This window comes from Cupressus sempervirens, chromosome 7, assembly GCF_028749045.1.
Source record: "Cupressus sempervirens isolate cs-2001-9-10 chromosome 7, ASM2874904v1, whole genome shotgun sequence".
Classification (NCBI taxonomy): domain Eukaryota; kingdom Viridiplantae; phylum Streptophyta; class Pinopsida; order Cupressales; family Cupressaceae; genus Cupressus; species Cupressus sempervirens.
In genome coordinates this window covers 628,526,696-628,551,159 of record NC_143124.1, presented here as the reverse complement: position 1 = coordinate 628,551,159, position 24,464 = coordinate 628,526,696, and the positions used below count along the sequence as shown (strand labels likewise).

Genomic DNA, 24,464 nt, shown 5'->3' with positions numbered 1-24,464 from the left:
TCTCCGATGTAGGCCACTCCACAATAGCACTAATCTTATTTAGGTCCATGTGAACTCCATTAGCACCCATAATATGCCCCAAATAAAGTAATTCTGTCATACCAAGAGCACAGTTGGACTCCTTGGCATATAAGGAAGCTCGATCCAGAATACCCAAAAATATGTCCAGATGAACAACATGATCATCCCAAGTCTTGCTATAAATCAAAATGTCATTGAAAAATACTAGCACAAATCTGTGGAGCTGGCTGTGAAACACCATGTTTATAGTAGACTGAAAAGTAGCAGGGGCATTGATCAAACCAAAGGGCATGACCAAAAACTGAAAATGACCACAATGAGACCTGAATGCAGTCTTCTCTATATCCTGCTCTCTAACTCGGATTTGATGATATCTAGATCTCAAGTCAATCTTTGAAAAATACTTTGCCCCATGCAACTCATCAATGAGCTTATCGATCCGTGGAATAGGCTACCAGTTCTTAATAGTCTTCTTATTTAACACCTGGTAATCAATGCACATCTGAAGGGCGCCATCCTTATTCACTAGAACAATTGAAGAAGCAAATGGGGACTTACTCAGCATGATATGCCCCATGTCAAGCAGCTCCTGTATGGTCTTCTTAATCTCATCTTTGAGCCGCTTCGGATCGAATAGGGCGTGAACATAATAGGCTTATTGCCCTCCTCAAACTCTATAATATGCTCAATCCCTCTATCCGGAGGTCTACTAGAAGGTAAGTCACTCAAAACTTTTGAGTGTTTGACTCTCAGCTACTGGATGTCTAGGTGATAGTCTAGCTCCTCAATACTCTTCATGGTAGGCATAATCCTACACTCAACTACCCAATCTACAGTATCCTCATGAACCAGATGATGCATGCGCCAAAGGGAAATCTGCTTAAGCTATTCATTATGGATTGCCTTGAGGATCTATGGCTGCCCATCCTTGATGAATCTCATCTCCATCCTTTTTGTGCTCAAGTAGATATCCTTAAGAGTATGTAGCCATGCCATACCAAGAACTATGTTTGTCCCACCCATGTCAACCACGTAAAAATTTGCGGTGAAAGCATATCTATTAAGTCTAACCGGAAGATCTACAATCATCCTGTTACACCTCAAAGTGTAACCATTGGCTACCTGTACCTAGAGGCCCTCAAAATCCATTGTCTACATACCTCTCTTAGTAATCAATCAAGCATCTCTAAAATTATGAGTAGCTCCAGTATCAAATAATGGGATCACGCTCTGTCCAGCTATGAGCCCATGCATCCTGAAAGCTCCCTCCTTCATACTAGACAAGTAAGCTACCTTGAGGTTGGAATCATCCACCTCATCCTTGTCATCAACAATCCTATGCTAGTCCTTCTGAAAATTCCCAGACTGCTCCTGAAAACCAGCACTGTCCTCCTCATCATAAAACCAATCCATCATCCTATATTTTTCCTTAGGCTTCATAGAACAATCATGGTCAACATCATAGGGACCCCAGCAGTAGAAATACAACTTCCTCCTCCAATCATTAATCATCTCTTGATCCAGAGGAGCAGCAACAGGATGCTTACGCTCAGATATCTCCTCTTTCCGAGGAGTTGCCCTATCGTAAGAAGACATAGCAGGCTTCGAGGCAAATTTGCCTCTAGGTGTAGAAGCATCTAAGTTCTAGGCCTTCATGGCTTCCTGCAGTGAGGGTGGGTCTAATGACTTAACCCAACCCTCGAGTGGCTCAACGAGACCCTCAATGAAAAGAATAACCCTCCTCTCTAATATGTCATATACCATCATCGACAATCTCTAGAACTCACTAATAAATGCCTCCAAACCAGCTGTCTATCGCAATTGAGACAACTCTCTGAAATAAACCTCAAGGTCCTTATCAAAACGCTCTATCAATCTGTCAACAAATTTCTGATATGATGTGATCTAATCATGATGGAGAGATACTAAACTATGGTGCCACCAGTCATGTGCAACTCCATCAATGTGTAGAATAGGAAGTCTGATGGCATCCCCCTCAGTCATAGGGTGCAAAGTGAGGTAGGTGTTGAGCTTATGAACCCAATTTCTAGTAGTCATTCTATCACTCCCATCAAAATGAGCCAATGTCATCTTACTAGCCACTTGCTAAAGCTTAGTGTACCTACGCTGTTGTCTATCAATAGCAGGCCTACTTCTAGAATGCTCACACTTCAGTGTCAGATATCTGTCAAAACTCAAATTATCCTTCAATTCCTGAGGTACAGCATCCCACTCATCAAAATGAGTCAGAACCACATCAACACAAGGAGCTGCCTAAAAAGTGGTACTAATTGAGTTTGTTATTAATATATATTATAATGTTTAGATCTATATAATTCTGTATATATATATATATATATATATATATATATTTCAAATAATATCAAGTATTATCAATAAATAATAATCTTATAATTATAATAATCTCTTAATCAATCTATTTGCCATAAATATTGTTTCTTTTGATTTCAAAGTGTTTATAGATTTATATTTTGGTTATTAAAATTCATTATTAGGAGGATATTACATTCATTGTGATAACCAGAGCTGCATCAAATTTTCTGCTAATCCTGTCTTCCACAATCGATCAAAGCACATCGAGACTCCTTACCATTACATAAGAGACATGGTTGACAGTAATGTTATCAAGCTAAATTATATCAAGACTAATGAGCAAAATGCTAACATTTTCACCAAGCCTCTTGCAAGGTTGAAAATAAAGTACTTTAAAGGTAAACTTGGTATGACAAATTTGTAAATACAATTGTAAATTATATATATTCATGAATAATTGAAAATTAGATTGTTTGCAAACTTGTGTTATGAAAGGTGACTATCTTTCATATGTGTAAGGTCACTATTGTAAGGTGATAACCTTATCAATAGTTGATCTATCTCCTAACACCAAATGTGTTGGAGCAAAGTGTTATCATGGTTTTCCGGGCCGGATTTTGCCGGACACCTTGATAACCATCATGGTTCTTCGGGCCGGATTTGCCGGACACCATGAAAATCAATTGTTATGGTTCTTTGGCCCAGATCTTGCCAGATACCATAACTTAATAGACCACACTTAAGGTGGTGGTTTATCTTATATGAAAATTGCTTCAATTCCATTCTTGCTAAAGAGGGAGTGTTGAGAATGTTAGCATTATCATAAATTGAAGCAATATAATATATGCTAAGGAGAATCTAATTATGGAAGTTGATTTAATATGTTCACACACACACACACACACAAAAACATACATCCATACATACATATAATCATCAGCTTTCATCTACAAAACATTAATATTGATCAAGTCTCTAATTGGGTGTGTTAGTTCTGTTTATAGAATACCGATTAGTATTGACTATCGGGTTAGTTTTGAAATGATATAGTTGAGAAATGAACACGTAGGGTCATGCCCCTACATGGCCATGCCTCAAGATATATTTATATGTCGTATGTTCAACTGCAGATTGATATCAATAACAACAGGCAATATCGATCTCAGTAAGGAAGACAGAATCGTTTATATAACAAGTCAAGTTCACAATAGGACAGTCTGATCGAAGGTCTGCATTCGTCATTAGAGTTGCCTCGGTACAAATTGAAGGGAGCTCTGTACACATCAGAATAATTGATCATCAGTACAAAGAGTTAAAGATTTAAAGTAACTCAGATCTGAACTAAGACACAGAATTAGATACTGCCCTGTATAGTATAGCAGTCTGGAAAACAGTTTAGTTAGTCTCCTTCAATAAAGATCTAAAATGAACAACAAAGTCTAAAGAAATGAAATTTTAAAATATTTATAGAGTTCACTATAATCAAGGATACAAAGAAGAGCTTGCACAAATGATAAGTCACTTACCAGGACTTTGAAAAAGGAATCTCAAAAAGTGGAAAGCCAAGAAAAATAATTTAACTTGGAAAATAAGAGCTTGCATTACCACGCAAAACATACAAATTTAGAAATCTAGTGAGAGAATGAAGATCCATGTTAGATACTAGAGAATCTCACCTCTAAAGGACAATTGCAAAACCATAAAATAGATTACCTATTTTGTAATGACTTTCTGGACTTGAATATTTTGAGTTGAAGTTCCACCATCAAATAAAAAGGCATGTCGTCAAAAAACATTAATAAGTTAGTATGGTCAAGCTTATAAATCAAATTCTTCTTTAAGTAAAACAATAATCTTAAATAGATTAATACACATAGATAAAGCGTACACATAAGACAAACTAAATTAGATCAAAGTCATTATGGTAAGATGCATGAATCCTAGTGAAAAAAAATCAACACCTATGTTCCAATTTAGAAATCTGATGGACATAGAAGAAAGATTAAGATATATATTTAAGGCTACTAATTAACAGAAAAACTCCAAAAAATTCTTTCAATTCACATGTGTTCCTTTGTCTAAAATGAAAGGAATGAAGTATGAACAATACAAAACATGGCGAGAACAATTATTTGTGTTTAATTTGTCATACTTGAGTTTGTATTCTCGAACTTCCACGAAAATCTTCCACAAATCCTTGAGGATAAGTGCACACATTTCTAGTAAATTTGGAGATGATGAATCTAGGCAAACGCATTGCCTAGGTGGGACACATGGAGGGTTGTGTAATAAAAGCCAAATAGTGGCAATAGAGACAAAAATCATGTGAAAGCTTTAACCAAAATCATGCAATGTTTTCTAAGATCAAGTTTTCAAAATAAATTGGCTTGGTAAGTCCCAAAAAAATGATTTTCGAAATATCTTGTTTTTGTTGCTTTCCCACCAAACAGCTACAAATCACACAGGAAAATAAATGGAAATTAATTATGGCGTCAAAACTTCCCCATAAAAAATTATAAGGAAATCGAGATTAGGAAACTAGTTTGGATGGATCCCCCAAGAGATGTTTCTCTAAGAGAGTCAAACCAATCAAAAAAAGAAGACACTTTGAGAAATATTGTAGACAATGGAAGAAAAACGACCAATTTTCAAACATTCAAACGGATAGACAATAGGAATGAAGGAATCATTTTCTTTTCCTCACAAAAACATCGATAGAAAATGATGCAAGAGCATCTTGGGTCTTTGAGCAATCTTGCATTAACCAAAAATATTTCTTGTTTTCTGTACCAATCTACTGTTCATCAAGTAGCCATTGTGTGGATCCACCTTCAAGTGCGCAATACCTTATGTTTCATGTATCATTGGTTTTGGTTTACTTTTCCTAGGTTGGACCTATAAAGTAATTAAATGCTTGACTAGCTGACTTGTGGCTTAGTTGACTATATATGAAGCTTGGTTAAAGGCAGTAGAAAAAAGGAAATAACAAGATGATTTGTGATACTTAGAAGCAAGGGAGGATGCAATTTTGGATTCTACCTTCATAAATCCATTGTATATGGCGAAACCCAGAAGACCTCATAGTCAGGCATGTTGACAAACTTCTTTTAATTATTACATCAGTGTGGTTGCCAATTGCATAGCCTTATGTGGATCTTGTTTCCATGTTTCATGTGATATTTATATTGCTTCCGTGTGTAACTATGAGCAAGGCTTGTTGTAATGTCTCTGTTTTTGGCAAGTCTATGCAGTTGATGGAGTTAGCTCATCATAGCGACCCTTGTAAGCTGACAGGGTGTTTTGGGGGTCCCAATTGTGGACTTGCTATTTCTAGTAAGTCTATTTTTGGCAATTGCTATTTATGGCACTGTAGTGGGTGGCTTTGGCACTTGGTTGTCACTTGCAGTAAATAAGGTTAATAATTACATGAGCTCTTATTTATTCATTAATCATTGAGTTGCATTATTATAATAATATTTATGTTATTATAATAATGTCATTAAGAGATATTTCTAAACAGTGTGTTGCAAAGTTTCAAGTGTTGAGTTCTTTTGGGAAACTTCCACAATTTTTAAAGTGGAGTTTTTAGAAAACTTTGGCCAACAAAGGATTATAAATAGGAGCTCATTTCATTGGGAAAAACATGCTTGGAAATTTTATTTGCTTTTGATGCCTTTGTGGCTTTTCCTAAGTTCTAATTTTTGTGCCTTTTCCTGAGTTCTGATTTTTGTGCCCTTGCTGAAGTATAAGGGTCTGAATTTTGAGTTGTTCCATTGGATCTACAGTTGGAGTATTGTAGATTCAAATCTGAAATTTGTTCCAAGTGTTGTGCAAATTGTTGCTGATTTATAACAATTTGTTTCTTTACTCCTACTATACGATCTATGTCTAAGGAGACTAGTTGTTGGACAATTCGAGGGTTTGTGGAGAGATTTCAATCAGTTTCAAATTGTCAAAATTACTAAGTTTGGTGGAGATTTGAATTGGGGGCAGAATTGATGGTCAAACTCAATCTGGAAGCCAGTGTTTTTTGTTGGTGTGAAATCTAGGTGAGTCTAGAGCCAATTTTCTTCCTTCTTGGACTGGATGGCATTATATTCTAGGTCTGCACTTAATTACAAGCCATGGTGAAACTGCCCTATCAGCTGCACACAATTCAGCAAGCCAGGCATCCACCATTTGTAGCTGCGATCTGCACATGTGGAAACTAGTGAACATATTTAGTTCAACGTCCAAGCATTCACACCTACGATTTGGTTTCAATTGCATTTCCTCCATTAACGTGTGCAAGAGGTGACTAGATAAAATTGTATTTGATCTTTGCGGGATCTGCTTGGAAGTTTGGATAGGGATTTGCTTGTTAGTTTGAAAGATCAAATTGCCTTACAACCAGGTTCTAAGTGCTGCATTTTTTGCTATCAATATTTTATGCAATTAAATAAAGCAATCATTTTGATTTTCAAAAAAAAAAAGAACAACATTGTTCAATTGCATCAACATTTTGAAAAGAGGCAAATTCAGAATTCAGTAAATTTTTTTGTCCTTCATCATGGTTATCTAGAAAATTGCCTCTATTTTTTATATTTTGGGTGTGGTACTTTGGAATTGAGAAAATTGTGAATTGACAAACATTTGAAATTCCTTAATATTGTTTGCTAAGTGTTTGACTATATGCCAAATCTCTAATTAGTAAGGGTAGTTGATGTTTGTTAAAGCCATAAACGACAAAGGTTATTACACTTGTTGTATGTTTAAGTTCAAGTGTTTCTGCTTGAATAGACCCTGCCCTTGCATCAGGTGATATCAGATTGAGTTCTTTCTTGTGGACTAGATCGTGGGGAACCTTATTAGATTGGTTGTAGGGTGGCAGATCTGAGATTTGAGCTATAACTTGTAGAAGGTTACAATCTTACAAGAACTATAATCAAGATGGTTCGTGGTAGAGGAAATGTTGACAATGCTATAATAGATATGTTGAGTCAAATTACAACCAGACTTGAAGTTCTGGAGATAGCCCAGAGAAGAGGAGTACATCTTGAAGATGTTAGTGATGAAGAAGAGGCAGTACCTAACCCTAACCCTAAACCTGAAGTTGAACAAGATGAAGAAAGGCTTATGAGAGTTTTATCTAGAGCAAATGCTAGACTTGTTGATGAAGTTGCTTGTTATGATGGAAAACTTGAGACTAATGTGGTATTGGATTGGATCTCTGAAATGGAAAAGTATTTTGAGTATGAGGGTACTCCTGATAATAAAAAGGTCAAGATAGCAATTACAAAATTGAAAGGTCGTGCATCTCTTTGGTAGGATCATTTGCAAGTTGATAGACAGAAGAGAGGGAAGGAAAAGATCAAGACATAGATGAGAATGCTTGGAAAGATGAAGAAGAAGTTTCTCCCTGCAGACTAACAAGTTAGTTTGTTGAGGAAGATGCAAAATTTAAGGCAAAAAGACATGAGTGTGAAGGAATATACTGAGGAATTCCACAAACTAGATATCAGATCTGGACATATAGACGATGAAGTGGAAAAGGTGGCTAGATACCTAAATGGCTTGAGAATATCAATTCAAGATGAGATCAGCTATGTTAAGATAAGCATAGCAATTTTCTTTAAAGGATAAAGAAAGGTTGACAAAGAAATGTGATCAAAGATAGAGAGGAAGAGGTGATAGATTTCAGAGACGAAGAGGCAGAACTTAAGGAGAAAGTAGTCGCTCTGACAATACAGTGCAAGAAAAAGGATGGAAGGATCAACCTGCTGGAACAGGAGGTAATTACTCTAGAGGGAACCATATTGGTTACTCTAGGAATAACAATAATGGAAAAAGGGAAGAAAGATCTTAGCTTAAGGGTACCTGTTACAAATGTGGAGAAGAAGGTCACAGAGCTTTCGAATGTACTAACTCTGGAAAGAAGACTATAGGTAATAGCAGAAATACTTTGGCTTGTGAAGAATTTGACGAAACATCTAATGAATTTGAAAAGGGTGAGAACTTGATGGTGAGAAGAGTCTTGTGGAATGAAGAAATTGATGAAGAACCTATTCTGAGGAGAAGTTTATTCAAGACCAAACATAAGATTGCTGGAAAATGTTGCAAAGTAATCATTGATAGTGGAAGTTCTGATAACTTGGCATCTGAAGAGTTGGTTAACAAATTGCAGTTGTAGAGGTTGAGACATCTTAAGCCTTACCATGTTGCTTGGATCCAAGAAGAGCATCAACTACTTGTAAGTGAACAATGCCTTGACAAATTTAAAATTGGAAATTATCATGATGAAGTCTTGTGTGATATTATGCCTATGGATTGTAAAGTCATATTCTTTTGGGTAGACCTTGGCAATATGATAAACAAGCTTTGCGTGATGGTAGAATCAATATACTATTTGGGTAAATGTTGCAAAATAAATATTGTTACCTTTGTTAGAGAAGTTGCGTGGAAGTCACTGTACTATAGTCAAAGTATGCTTGGTTGAGGGTAATAAGTTTATAAGAGAAATGAAAGAACAAAATGTTTGCTATGCTTTGATTTCAAGGAAAACTAAGAAACAAGATGAATTAAAACATGCACCTGAGATTGAACCTTTGTTGACAGAATTTCGTGACACCATTTCTGATAATGTACTCAATGGTTTGCCTCCTATGAGAAGTATAAGTCCTTGTATGGATTTTATGCCTAGAGCTAGTGTGCCTAATAAAGAACCACATAGGTTAACACTTGATGAGAAGATTGAGCTGAATAGACAAGTGCAGAAATTGATAGAGAAAAGATTGATTAGAGAAAGTTTGAGTCTATATTTTGTACCTGCGGTAATGGCACCTAAGAAGAATAGAGAATGGAGAATGAGCACTGGTTCTAGAGTTATAAATAAGATAACAATGAAATATAAATTTCCCTTGCCTAGGATGGATGACATAATGGATGGTTTGGGTGGAGCAAAATATTTTACAAAGATTGATTTGAAAAGTGGATATCACCAGATTAGAATCAGAGAAGGAGATGAATGGAAGACTGCTTTTAAAACTAATGAAGATTTGTATGAGTGCTTGGTTATGCCCTTTGGTCTAACTAATGCACCTAGTACTTTCATGAGGCTGATGAATGAAGTTTTGAAAAGTTTCTTGGGTAAGTTTGTGATTATATACCTTGATGACATTTTGATATTCAATAAAAGTAAGAAAGAGCATGTTGAACATATCAGACAAGTATTGCTGAGATTGAAAGAGAAAAAGCTATTGATTAACTTGAAGAAATGTTCATTTATGGAAAAGGAGATTGTGTACCTTGGTTTTGTATCTGAGAACATTAGAGAGGTAAGATCATTTCATGGATTGGCAAGTTTTTATAAGAAGTTTATCAGGAATTTCAGTTCTATTTGTAATGCTATGATTGAGACTATAGAGGAGATAAAAGGGATTTCAAATAGACAAATGGAGCACAAAAGAGTTTTGAAATATTGAAGCAAAAGATTGTAGAATTGTCTACACTTGCTTTGCCTAATTTGAGTAAAGTTTTTCAAGTTGACTGTGATGCTAGTGGAAGTGCAATTGTTGAGTCAAGAAGGAAGACCTATAGCTTTCTTTAGTGAGAAATTGAATGATGCTAAGAGAAAATATTCAGTTTATGATCAAGAATTCTATGTTATTATTCAAGCTTTGAAGAAATGGAGACATTATCTGATGCCTAAGGATTTTGTATTGTACACTGAACTTAAAGCTTTACAGCGTTTGGAAAGTTAAAATAAGTTGAATCAGAGACATATGAAGTGGGTTGAGTTCTTGCAGAGTTTTTCCTTTTCATTTAAGCATAAGAGTAAACAATTAAACAAAGTTGCCGATGCATTGAGCCAAAGAAGAAATTTGCTATGAGAGTTGAGGTACTTGGCTTTGATGACTTGAAGTGTTTGGTATGAGACTGATCTAGATTTCGCAAAACCTTAGAAAGTTTGTAAGGAGCAGAGAGTGACTGACAAGTGGACTGATTATTTCATTCAAGCAGATATGTTGTTCAGAGGAGTTCAGTTATGCATACCTAGAGGATCTATGAGAGAGAACATAATAAAAGAGAAACATAGTGGTGGACTTGCTAGATATTTTGGGATTGATAAGGCTGTTAAACTGATTTCTGAGAGATACATTTGGCCACAAATTTACAGGGATGTACAGCAAATGGTTAGAGGTTGCAGAATTTGTCAAGTAGCAAAAGGAACTAGTCATAATGTGGGATTATATTCACCTTTACCTGTAACTGATAGACCTTGGGAAGATGTGAGCATGGATTTTGTTCTTGGATTGCCTAGAACGCAAAGATCGCTCATTTCACACCTTGTAAGAAGATCTTTGATGCATTGCATGTAGCTAAGTTATTTTTCAAGGAAGTAGTAAGATTAGATGGTTTGCCTAAGACTATTGTTTCGGATAGAGACACTAAGTTTATTGGCTATTTCTGGAAAACACTTTGGAAAAAGATGAATACAGAGTTGAAGTTTAGTTCTACATTTCACCCTCAGACAAATGGACAAACTGAAGTAGTGAATAGAAGTTTGGGTAACTTATTGAGATGTTTAGTTGGAGATAAGTTTGCTAATTGTGATTTAATCTGGGCACAAGCAGATTTTGCATATAATAATTATGTGAATAGAAGCACTAAGAGGACACCATTTGAGATTGTTACTAGATTTCATCCTAAAGGAACCAAAGAGTTGAGAGAATTTTCTACTAAGACAAGAAGAAATGCTGAAGTTGAGCACTTTGCAATTTTCATTAGGACTTTACATGAGGAAGTTAAAAGAAATTTGGAAAACAGTAAACAAAGCGTTGATAAAAGGAAGAGACACAAATCTTTTCGAAGTTGGTGATGAGGTTATGATTCATTTGAAGAAAAACAGATTTCCAATTGGTACCTACAGTAAGCTAAAAATGAAGTTTGGACCTTGTAAGATTTGGAAGAAGTTTGCCAGTGGAAATGCCTACGAAGTGGAATTACTAGATGATATAGATATATCGCCTATATTTAACATTGCAAATACCTTTGAGTACTATGAATCAGAAGATGAAAATGACAGTAACATGGATTACCCTAGAAAGCAGAAAGAAGACACTAAAAATATTATGAATAGCAAAGTAAGCAAGAGTACTAGAGGAAGGGACTACATGGAATACCTAGTTCAGTGAAGATAATTCGTGGATTACACAAGCTAAATTGAATCTTTATGATTCAGGTCAGAATATGGGCAGTATCTGATGTGGACATCAGTTCTTTATTAACCCCAGGTGTCTGATGCAGGAGCATCTTGGGTCTTTGAGCAATCTTGCATCAACCAAAAATATTTCTTGTTTTCTATACTAGTCTGTTGTTCGTGAAGTAGTTGTTATTGTTGTTGGTGTCGTGTTATGCACAGTTAACATGATGAGGACCTATCCTTGATCCTCCTCCTAAGAGCGCAAGCTTTGACCGTTTGTATTTCTTGAGTTGTGAACCATTATTTTCAGTCTCTGTTTTGGCTCGTTTCCTTCTAGCGAGGCATGTTGTTTCTTTTGGTGTGGTTTCTTAGATTAACGTGACGTGTTGCGAAGTTAGGAGCCCACTCCTAGGACACGTGTGGATCCGCCTTCAAGTGTGCAATACCTTATGTTTCATTTAGCGTCGGTTTTGGTTTACTCTTCCTAGGTTGGACCTATAATGTAATTAAATGCTTGACTAGCCGACTTGTGGCTTAGTTGGCTATATAAGAAGCTAGGTTAGAGGCAGTAGAAAAAAGGAAATATCAAGTTGATATGTGATACTAAGATGCAAGAGAGGCTGTGAATTTGGATTCTAACTTCATAAATCCATTGTATATGGCCAAAACCTAGAGGCCTCACAGTTGTGCATGTTGACAGACTACTTTTAATTATTACATCAGTGTGGCTGCCAATTGCCTAGCCTTATATGGGTCTTGTTTCCATTGTTTCATGTGATATTATATTGCTTCCATGTGTAACTCTAAGCAAGGCTTGTTGTATGTTTAAGTGTTTCTGCTTAAATAGACCCTGCCCCTACGTCAGAAAATGCTGAAAATTTATTTGAAGAAAAAAGCCCCCAAGGACTTGCGAATGTTGTTAACTTTGTTGGTAAACTACAAACATGGGAATTGTTGGAAGAAGCCTTCACAAATTGGTAGTTAAGGCAAATGTCCAAGCAACTATTCCCCAATTGCAAGCAATCTTTTGAATCATGTTGTTTCAAGCTACACAATCAAGTGCAAAATTTTGATGGCAATGCCAACTTTGAGTAAGGTGAGAAACTGCTTGTTGAGGCCTAGTTTTGTGAAAGATTTTGTACATTGTAGGAAGGCCTTGAGGAGCACAATTTTAAACTTACAAATTCAATTTAAGGAATATGTATATGCACCTGCACAATCAAGTGTGTTATTTTGATGGTAATGCCAACTTTGAGTAAGTTAACAAAGCACTTGTAGAGACCTAGTTTCAGAAGTCTTTTCATACATTGTAGGAAGACCTTGAGGAGCGCAATTTTAAAAAGTTCCATTTAAGGAATATGTATAAAGCTTCTAGATAAATTCTGTATTTTCTAAAAACAAATGTTTTGGATTGCACTCAGCAAGCTATTATCAGGAAGACGAGTACACTTTCCTCTTCATAAAGATGGATTATTGAGTGCAATCTAAAACGTTGATTTGAAATACACATTTTACCCAAAAGCTCTATACATACTACTACAGTGTAATATCCCTAACCAGATATTTTCTCTAAACCCTTAACAGAATCTCAGTAATTTTAAACAAATATATTCATGCAATGATATTTCAGATTTCACTAGTGAAATGGTGAAACCCCATTAACTCACCAAATAAAAGAACTCTCAAACAGTTACTACAATAAATCTCCAGCAAAAATATATTTTCAAAATGATATTTCATTGAAGTTCTTCAATAAAAATCGAAATCAATCCAATCATAGACACAGTGACTACAGTATGATTAGATAATAGAAAAGATAAACCTAAAATACAATGTGAAACACCTACATGATGTCTCCAACCAGCAATGGGAATTTGTCCACTATCCAAGATTGAGGGTTTTTTTTCTCTCACCAGCTGAAAGTTGAAGCTTTCTAGAATAACTCTCCAAGAGAGAAAATGAAATCCAAATCAAAAAACCAAGTATGCTGAATTGAGCTCCTTCCCTTTTAAAAACAAATAAGTGACTTTTTGCATTCCCCTTTTTGTTTCTTTATATCATTTTTAAAATAATACTTTTCCCTCACTTAAGGAAATAAGTACACAAAGATAATAAAGTGACATTAATAATATGAGCTTAAGATATAAAGTCACTTTATAATAAATCAGTTAAGTCTTCAAGAATTAAAATCTCTAATTAGATGACTCGGATATGCATTTGTGATAGTTCGCTGGAAAGGTCTCAACAAGACAATCCTAGTCCAACCCTAAAATGTCAAGAATTTTGAGCATGTTGACTTACTAAAAATAGTAAGTGCATGGAAAACCCACTAAAATAACCCCATTCAGCCTACAACTAAAATTGCCTACACCAAAAACTACTTTGATCGTATAGAAAATCTAGTTTGCAACTAGGACCAAGGCAAAATGGGCTAATGGAGCAAGAAAACTCACTAGCTAGAATAGGGGACATGACAATCCTCCCTTCTCAAAGATTGTTTGCCTCCAAGCAATCCACATCTGTAAGCTACAACCAAATGCTTGGATCCTGTAATGTCCCCATTTTAGCAGTTGACCAAGTGTGTGTGCGTTAGCCTTGTTCTACATGGTCCTGAGGACTAACGAAGGGTTTAATGGGATCCTGGAGTGTTTTGGCCTAGTCATTTCCAGTTTGGGCCAAAATGAAGTTGATTTACTCAGTTTCAGGCATACTTACTATTTTTAGTAAGTCAGCAGGACACAGTTCAGGTCAATTTTGGTGATTGGATTTGATACTCCTCGGTGAGAGCTTTCCGATGAGCTATCACTCGCATTATTCGGAGTCCGATTGCTAATACATTTTAATGCCTGAAGTTTTATTAAAGTAACGTCTAATTTAATTGTAAAATATTAAAGTGTTACTTTAATATTTATTTTATGGGGATGTGTACCCAAGGGAGACATAAGGGGTATTTTAATATATGTTTTATATATTACACATCTTTTATCCCACATTGCCCATATGAGTTGAGCGGACCCTTGGAAATAAAATAAAAGGAAGCATTTGTGGCTTCATTAGACAGGTTGAATATGAGAAGAAATTGGTGTGTGAGTTGTAGCTCCGTTCTTGGCATTTGAGGACGTTTATCCTCTCTTGTAACATTCTAGACGTCATTCCCTTGGGGTTTGGCCTTTGGAATTCTTTGTTATCGGCTTCATTATCAGGTAGTTTAGTTGCATTTCCAGCTACAGGCAGATTTGGTATTTTGCTCATATCTTCTTCACTACTTGTTCGACGCTTATGCCGCTTTGAGGGAATGATATTACGAAAGTAGTGGACTGATTGAAGGACAAAGTACTGTAGCAGCACTGTTCATGCGGCACTATTCACGCAACACTATTCACACAGCACTGTAGTAGCAAGTTCGAAAGTATGGGCTGGAGTATTATGTCAATAATGCTGAAGTAATCAGTGAGCTGATAAATCTGCCATGTATTTGGTTTTATGAATTCTGAAAATAACATTTTATTGGCAACAGTTCATTTCCACTTTGCATATTATTGTAGTTTCTTTCTTGTTTATGTTGTATGATACCAATTCCATGCACAAAACACAACAAACAAATAAACGTTTGATTTCCGAAGTTATAAGGGGTTTAAAAACATTAAACAGAGAAATAAGAGGTTGAATGCAAACTGTTTGACATAATTCTTTTCAGCAATTTGGTTTAGTTTTTTGGGACATTCAGGGGTGCCCATTACAGTGGTATCAGAGCTATTAGTCTTGTCATCCTGTGGAGGTCTTATAAGGAATTTGGAACAGTCAGATAGAGGGAAAAGTGTTTGACGAAATGTCAAAACACTAAAATCAGAAATAAATAAATAAAACATAGGCTAAGCATTTATGTTTGAGCATGCGACAGGGGCTTTATAATTTCCGCGATACCAGAGCAAGACAAAATAGGATATCAGACTTGCAAAGCAAACAGTCTAGTACATCCGTGCAGGTGGACATTGAATCTAGCCATACAGACACAGAGGAGATTTTTTTGATCAGGACAACAATATGGGTGATCGAGATGACAGGAATACAGGATTAGGCGGAGGCGGGAATGCCGGTCCAGATCAGGGGAAGGTAATGTTCAGACAGTTACTGGATACATTAGAGTAGGGGCAACGTATGCAGCAGGAGCAGAATAGGCGAATGGACATGATGTTGCAGCTCATGGCTAGACAGATGGGTGTCAATATTAATCCAAGTGATGCAAACAACAGAAACAATAACAATGAGGGAAACAATAACAATGGGGGAAACAATAACCATGGAGGCCAAGGCAACAACAATGGTCCTGAGAATAACATTAATGGTAATAATGGACACGGCAACAACGGGAATGAGGCTGATAACTTTAGACACGTTGCACGCCCAGCGCAGACTGCGAGCTCGAGACCTCTTCTACCCACTTTCCCACCCAGAGATCCGATTCAACCAGTAAACAAACCGTAGATTACCGAGTTACAGGATCAGTTCAGGAGGGACTGGGAGGCTAGTGAACTAGAGTTTCAGGCGGATATTTCCCTCAGAGATTATATGGACTTGAGGATGAGACACATGCCTAGAGCAGGAGGGAGGAATCAAAACTTTGAGTTGAGAAAGAAAGTTGGAAAACTTTCTTTACCTTATTACGGTGCTTCAGGGAAGATGACTGCACGAGCTTGGGTGCAAAACGTAGATACATACTTGCAGCTAAATCCTATGCCTGAGGAGGAGGCTATCAAGTATGCGGCTATGCACTTGGATGGCGTTGCACATGAATGGTGGCATCATGGCATGGTGACTTTGGGGCATAATCAGATTACATCCTATGAGGAATTCACCGAAACATTGATTGAGAGATTTGACACTAGGGATCCCGAGTTACATTTCAAGAAGCTAGCACAGTTAAAACAGTCAGGTTCTGTGGATCCTTACATTGCCAAGTTTCAGCACTTGTCTGTACTTGTTACTGATATCTCTCCTAGGAGATTGGTGGTGTTATTTTGTGATGGTCTTGCTGATCCATTACGAGGTTGGGTGAAGGGACATGATCCACTCACCTTAGCTGAAGCAACTAAAAAGGCACAAGATTTAGCCCCTTCGGTATACAAAGGAAAAAACCATTCAACAGATTCTTCCTACCGCAAGGACAAAGACAAAAACCCGTTTTAGAAAGAGTATAACAAACCCAAAGAAGGATCAAAAGGACTAGACAATGAAACCTTGAATGAACTTCGAAAGAAGCTGTGCTTCCATTGTAGAGAGCCTTGGGACTTATCTCATAAATGTTCTCTCAAAGCTAAGGCAAATCAAATGGAGTATTTTTCAGCAGAAGAGTCAGAGTCAGAGGGGGAGGATCAGCACTCCGATTCAAATGAGGGTAACACTATAGAGGAGAGCAGCATTCCTAAGGATGATTGGTCGTTGGCATGCTTGACAGGGGCCCAAAAGGCAATCACATTTAAGGTCAGGGGTACTATCCAAGGGCAGAAAGTGATATCTCTTATTGACACTGGGGCTACACATAACTTCATAGATGCACAATTGGTAGCCAAGAGAGGGTTACAAACAGAGGAGCATGATGGGTTTAGAGTCATGGTGGCTAACGGTGATAAATTATTATGCACTCGGAAGATATCTAATCTTCACATCAGGTTTGGAGATGGCTACGAGTTGGAGGATGAGTTCTATGTTGTGGACATGGGAGATTATGATGTCATCCTCGACATGACATGGATGGCTTCACTAGTTGAGTTCACACTCAACCTAGCGAAATTGGAGATGAGATTCCTGCATGAGGGCAAAACTGTGGTACTTAGAGGACTTTCAGATGGACGTTGCAGAGTAGTGTCCTTGAGGAGAATGCAGAGACTTTTTCGTCATGATGACATAGAGTAGGCGGCAGAGTGCTACATTGTGCCAACTTCACCAGAGCCACAAGAAAAGAGTCATCCACCAGATATCCAGAAGATACTTGATAGACACGCTAAAGTATTTAGCGATATTCCTCATGGGGTTCCTCCTGACAGAGGGATGGAATATGTTATTGAGCTCGAGGAGGGAGCCAAACCAGTTATGATTACTCCCTATCGTCATCCTAAGAAACACAAGGATGAGATAGAGAAGGCGATTAAGGATTTGTTGGAGATGGGGCATATCAGGCCCAGTAAGAGCCCCTTTGCTTCAGCAGTAGTATTGGTAAAGAAGAAGGATGGGACGATGCGCATGTGCATCGATTACAGGGCACTAAATAAGAGAACAATTAAAAACAGGTATCCCATTCCTAGGATTGATGAGTTGCATGGGGCATGCTTCTTCACCAAAATTGATTTGCGATCCGAATACCATCAGATCAGGATGAGAGCAAAGGACATTGAGAAAACAGCCTTCCGATGTCACTATGGCCACTTTGAGTTCATGGTTATGCCATTTGGTCTAACCAATGCACCCGCTACATTTCAGAGTTGTATGAACCAAGTATTCAGGAAGCAGCTGAGGAGATTTGTCTTGATCTTCTTTGATGACATCTTGGTCTTCAGTAAGACCTGGAAGGAGCACTTACATCATCTGGAGGAGGTGTTATCCATTCTGGAGAGAGAGTCATTGTATGCCAAGGAATCTAAATGTGAGTTTGGCATGACTGAGCTCCTTTACCTTGGGCATATCATTGGTGCAGATGGCGTTCGGGTTGATCCCGAAAAGATTAGAGCTATTGTAGAGTGGCCTACTCCCACAAACCTTACACAGCTTAAGGGATTTTTTGGTTTATGTGGTTTTTATAGGAGGTTTGTTAAGGGATTCTCACAGATTGCTACACCCTTGACAGATCTTACCAGGAAAGGAGCCTTCGTGTGGACAGGGGCAGCACAGAGGTGTTTTGAGCATTTCAAGCAAGTAATGTCTTCATGTCCAGTTCTAGCTCTACCGGATTTCACGAAGCCTTTTGAGCTTCATTGTGATGCATCAGGTGATGGGATTGGAGCAGTATTGATGCAGGAGAAGCATCCCATTGCATTTGAGAGTAGGAAGCTTCGGGGAGTTGAGAAGAGTTATTCTGTCTATGACCGAGAGATGTTGGCCATAATGCATGCATTGGCCAAATTTCGATCATATTTGGTAGGTGGACGTTTTGTGATCAAGGCTGATCACAACAGTATTAAATACTTCATGAGCCAGCGTGATCTTAATGACCGGCAACAAAAATGGGTGACTAAATTGTAGGCTTATGACTTTGACATAGAGTTTGTCAAAGGTAAGAAAAATGTGGTGGCTGATGCCTTATCTCGGAGACCTCACTTATGTGCTCTGGCAGAGATTTCAAGAGATTGGAGAGATCGGATTATAGTAGAGTATGTCGAAGATGCTTGGGCTTCTGGATTGATTTCAGGTACCATACAGGATGATCGCTATGAGGTGATAGATGGATTGATCAGAGTTCAAGACAGGGTTTATTTGATTCTATCATCACATTTGAGAGAGGCGATACTGAAGGCATTTCATGATGCACCCACAGCTGGACATCCGAGGGTCTTCAAGACCTATAGGCAGATCCGAGAGCGGTTTTCATGGAAAGGGCTCAAGGATGATGTTCAGAGGTATGTCAGGGAGTGTGTGGTTTGTCAACAGAATAAGGGAGTGCACACATTTCCTGCAGGTTTATTACAGCCCTTGCCTATTCCTGATAGGAAATGGGAAAGTATTTCGATGGACTTCATCACTGGTTTATCCTGAGTGCAGGGAAGGGATTGCATCTATGTGGTGGTGGACTGCTTGACGAAGTTTGCTCACTTCTTTGCTATTCCGTCCACTTACACAGCAGCACAGGTGGCAGATCTTTTCTTTAGAGAGATATTCAGGTTACATGGGCTGCCCAGATTCATTGTCAACGACCGGGATAGTAAGTTTATGAGTGTTTTTTGGCAAGAGTTGTTTAGGTTGTGTGGTACAGATCTTACACCTAGCACTAGTTATCATCCGCAAACAGATGGGCAAGCAGAGATTGTGAATAAATGGGTGGAAGGATATTTGAGGAACTATGTATCTGCACAACAAAAGGCTTGGATCAGATGGTTGCATATGGGAGAGTATTGTTATAACACCACTTATCATATGTCCATCAAGATGACTCCTTTCATGGCACTCTATGGTTATGAAGCACCTAGCTTCATGGTTTAGTTTTGGGGGACAATAGAGTGCCCAAAGCCAAAAACTTATTGCAGGATAGTCAGGACATCCTGAAAGTACTCAAAGAGAATATACAATAGGCCCAGAATCAACAGAAATTGTACGTTGATCAGCACCGAATAGAGCGAAGCTTCGAGGTAGGGGATATGGTTTACTTGAGGCTACAACCATATAGACAGTCATCGCTCAAGAAGAGGCTCAAGAAGAGCGGAGCTAAAAAGTTGAAACCTAGATTTTATGGTCCCTACAGGGTGATTCGCAAAGTGGGCAAAGTCGCCTATGAGCTTGAGCTTCCAGAGGGCAATCGAGTGCACAATGTGTTTCATGTGTCTAGGCTTAAGAAAGCCATTGGTCAAAGTGTAGTGCCTTATGTAGATTTACCCCCTTTGGATGAGGAGGGGAAGCTTGTGTTAGTACCCGAGGCTATTCTAGACACCAGAGAGAGGAAGCTTAGAAACAAGATAGTGAAGGAGTATTTGGTCAGATGGAAAGACCTGCCGGAGGAAGATTCTACATGGGAGAGTGAGTAGGTTATTCAGCAGGCTGGACTGAGATTTCTTGAGGACAAACAATTTCAAGAGGGGCCGACTGTAATGTCCCCATTTTAGCAGTTGACCAAGTGTGTGTGCGTTAGCCTTGTTCTACATGATCCGGAGGGCTAACGAAGGGTTTAATGGGATCCTAGAGTGTTTTGGCCTACTCATTTCCAGTTTGGGCCAAAACGAAGTTGATTTACTCAGTTTCAGGCATACTTACTATTTTTAGTAAGTCGACAGGACACAGTGCAGGTCAATTTTGGTGATTGGATTTGATACTCCTCGGTGAGAGCTTTCCGATGAGCTATCACTCACATTATTCGGAGTCTGATTGCTAATACATTTTAATGCCTGAAGTTTTATTAAAGTAACGTCTAATTTAATTGTAAAATATTAAAGTGTTACTTTAATATTTATTTTATGGGGATGTGTACCCAAGGGAGACATAAGGGGTATTTTAATATATGTTTTATATATTACACATCTTTTATCCCACATTGCCCATATGAGTTGAGCGGACCCTTGGAAATAAAATAAAAGGAAGCATTTGTGGCTTCATTAGACAGGTTGAATATGAGAAGAAATTGGTGTGTGAGTTGCAGCTCCGTTCTTGGCATTTGAGGACGTTTATCCTCTTTTGTAACATTCTAGACATCATTCCCTTGGGGTTTGGCCTTTGGAATTCTTTGTTATCGGCTTCATTATCAGGCAGTTTAGTTGCATTTCCAGCTACAGGTAGATTTGCTATTTTGCTCATATCTTCTTCACTACTTGTCCGACGCTTATGCCGCTTTGAGGGAATGATATTACGAAGGTAGTGGACTGATCCGGGGGATAATTTCGTCAAAATTGAAGTATCTCCTAAACTCCAATAATCAGCAGCAAGTTAAAGTTCTCGAAATTCTAAATCCAATACAATTTGAATGGACAAAAATGGAGTCCATATGCAAAAGTTACAGTCAGTCAAAGGTTGGTCAAACTGAGTACGGAGGTCATCAAAAAAGGTGAAAAAATAATCGTCTCCAAAGTGCACAACAATGGATTTCAAAACAAAGAGCTCATTGAGAGCTTTCCGACAGTGTTTATTTCGTCAAAAAAAGAGCTTTTACGTGAAAGTTATGACATTTTAAAGTTTGGCATAAGAGATGAATATTGATGACATCATCATGACGTCAGCGAAGTGGGAAATAAAAAGGTTTATGGTCGGATTTGAACCCATGACCATTTATTCCCAAAACTCATACTTCCACCACTATGCCACGCATGGATTTCAAAAGATATTGGCGGCAATGTATTTTTAACCATAGACTTGCGCCAGTTTTAAAGAAGGAAGACCCGCCGACGGGGTTTGAACCCCCGACCGGCGGCTACCATAAAAATTGGATGGCCGTTGCGCTATTTTAGCGCTTAAGAATCAGTATGCACCAATTTTTATTTAACTTTATCCAAATCCTGCCTAACCTTAGTAAAATAAGGTTATTGTTATTTTTGACCCCAAAAATGACATGGGGCCAAATCCTCTAAAATGGGTAAAGAGTTATTCCGAGAGGGAAACTGGTTAAAGAGTCTATTTTTACAATTATTTGTTATGGCCTTATTTTGGCTATTTTTTGGGTATAAAAAGGGGGTTAGGAGACTCTTATGGGGCATTTAGAAAAAGGAGAGAACGTCGAAGTGCTGAGAGTAAGGGAGATTTTTGAAGTGTTTATTCCTGTACTTTGAAACAGCGTGATGTTGTTGTACTTCAAAGGAATGACTTTGTAAACATTTGTACCTGATTTTTGGAGATAATCGGATCGGTCCCCCTATTGGAGCCGGACCCGGAGACGTAGTCCATACGGATGAACTCCGAGATCAAATTGTTTGTGTCTTCTTTCTCTCATTGTCTCTTTTATCAGCTTAATCTTGTTGTTCTCTTATTTCATTTACGTTAATTTGATTCGTTAAAAGTTTTAAATTAATTCTATGTAATCAATTAGCATTCCTCTGTAATAGTCCTAGATCCTAATCAGATCATGGACTGATTGAAGGACAAAGTACTGTAGCAGCACTATTCACGCAACACTATTCACGCGGCACTGTAGCAACAAGTTCGAAAGAATGGGCTGGAGTATTATGTCAATAATGCTGAAGTAATCAGTGAGTTGATAAATCTGCCATGTATTTGGTTTTATGAATTCTGAAAATAACATTTTATTGGCAGCAGTTCATTTCCACTTTGCATATTATTGTAGTTTCTTTCTTGTTTATGTTGTATGATACCAATTCTATGCACAAAACACAACAAACAAATAAACGTTTTATTTTCGGAGTTATAAGGGGTTTAAAAACATTAAACGGAGAAATAAGAGGTTGAATGCAAACTGTTTGACATAATTCCTTTCAGCAATTTGGTTTAGTTTTTTGGGACATTCAGGGGTGCCCATTACAGATCCCAAATCTACCTCAAACTTGATACTATGTCAAACAGTTGCACTACACTAGAGTAGACATCTCCTATTAGCATGAATGCTGATGATATTCCTGGGGTGTAATAATCCCTGTTGTTTTGATCAAAGAGTTCAAACTAAGATTAGTGGAATTTTGTCAAACAGTTAGCATGTAACCCAGAGATTAAGATCTAGTATCACTGATATGATCCCACACTCTGGTGGTAATACACGTTCAATCAACTAAAATGTATATTAAAGTACTATTGAATCCAAAGTTATTCTTTTTACTAACTTGTTGTTATAACAGAAATTACAAATGCAAATACCAGATGGGAATGATATTAATATGAACTGGACCAACTTCTTACATGCTTCACAATTACTCGGTTTGCACATATACAATTAAATAGTAAAAGACCTGCAATCTAACGTGTGATGGTCCACTGTCTACATAATCTAGTGTTTATGAGTTATCATGGGCTGCTCCTTCAATGGTGGCGGAGCTAACTAGTGTTCACTATCCTGGGTGTGGAATCAAGATAACCTGATGTCATGATCCGTTTATGTCTTCCCCTGAACCAGCTGCTCCATGTGGGGCTTTACTAATATGATTATCACCAACCCACAGACCAGCTTACTCATGGTTCAATACTACTTCCGAGCATGAGGGAAGGAGAATGCCGGCAATCTGATAAATGTATGGAGAACGTCCCAATCTCGAATTGATAAACCAAAATCACTTGCTCATGTGAATGGACTGTTGTATGTGCTTGTCATTTATCAACTTACTCACGTGAATAATCTGTTGTATGTACCTACAGTCTATCAGCCTACTCACATGAATGATATGTTGTATGTGTCTTCCAAATGTTGCTGAATATCCACCAATATCCATGTCTTCCAGGTCTATTCCCACTATCCAGCCGATATGGTTATTGTTTCTACTATATGGAAGAAGGTTAATGCATTCCACTATTATTCCAACTCATAAGTCAGCAGATAACTTACTTCTAGATCTGAAGCCAATAAAATATTTCTTCTCACTGATTTCCTGCCTGAATTTGTATTTTGTTCCTAATGAGGGGTTGGGGTGTCATCCAACTTCCTCAAACAACTCGAGGGGTTTCGTCCTCAAAGTTACCAATCACATTAAACCAACCGCTTTTTGTAGCAATAGATTAATATATCTCATGGTCGTAATCCCAATGTAGCTCCACGCTTTTATAACCTAGATATGAGGGAAGACACAAACAACTAGGCAATGTGGGATTAAAAGTCAATTTTGTCTTTTAGTCACTTGAGTTACTTTATAACTTTATAATAACATTAAAATATTTAAATAAATCACTTAAGTCACTTTAACTTTAATATCTCTTGAAATACTTGTCTGATTGTGATGCAAGGACTATTATAAAACCCATCAAGAACCCTCAAATAAGTCATGTAGTTCCATATTAAATACAATTTATTCAACATTCTAAAGGAATAAATACATATTGCCCAATAGATTTATCCATCAAATCACCATTATCAAATAACAAATCAACCTTGAAACATCAACTTCAAATCTGTCATTCAAGATAGGCCTGCATACAAAGATTTATAACTTTTTAACTAAATCTTATTTCTTCAATCCAACCGTCCACATTAGGCGCAATTAGTTTTCTTACAACATATCCAAAATTCAGAAACATCTAATGGTTGAAACCAAATTTATGGTCTCTACACTAAGACCCATTTTTTGTGACTCTATTGAAGTTG

General features: G+C 37.6%; 1 protein-coding gene across 4 annotated transcripts in view; it reads right to left on the bottom strand.

Annotated features, from left to right (window-relative positions):
• The window catches only part of LOC149548267 (uncharacterized), a 312,683-nt gene that overhangs the window by 273,278 nt on the left and 14,941 nt on the right, over positions 1-24,464 (bottom strand). For all 4 annotated transcript variants that reach the window (XM_089792325.1, XM_089792327.1, XM_089792328.1 and 1 more), the window contains exon 3: positions 4,069-4,091. In XM_089792325.1, coding sequence (XP_089648451.1) covers positions 4,069-4,091 — 23 coding nt within the window. The remainder of the gene's footprint in view (positions 1-4,068; positions 4,092-24,464) is intronic.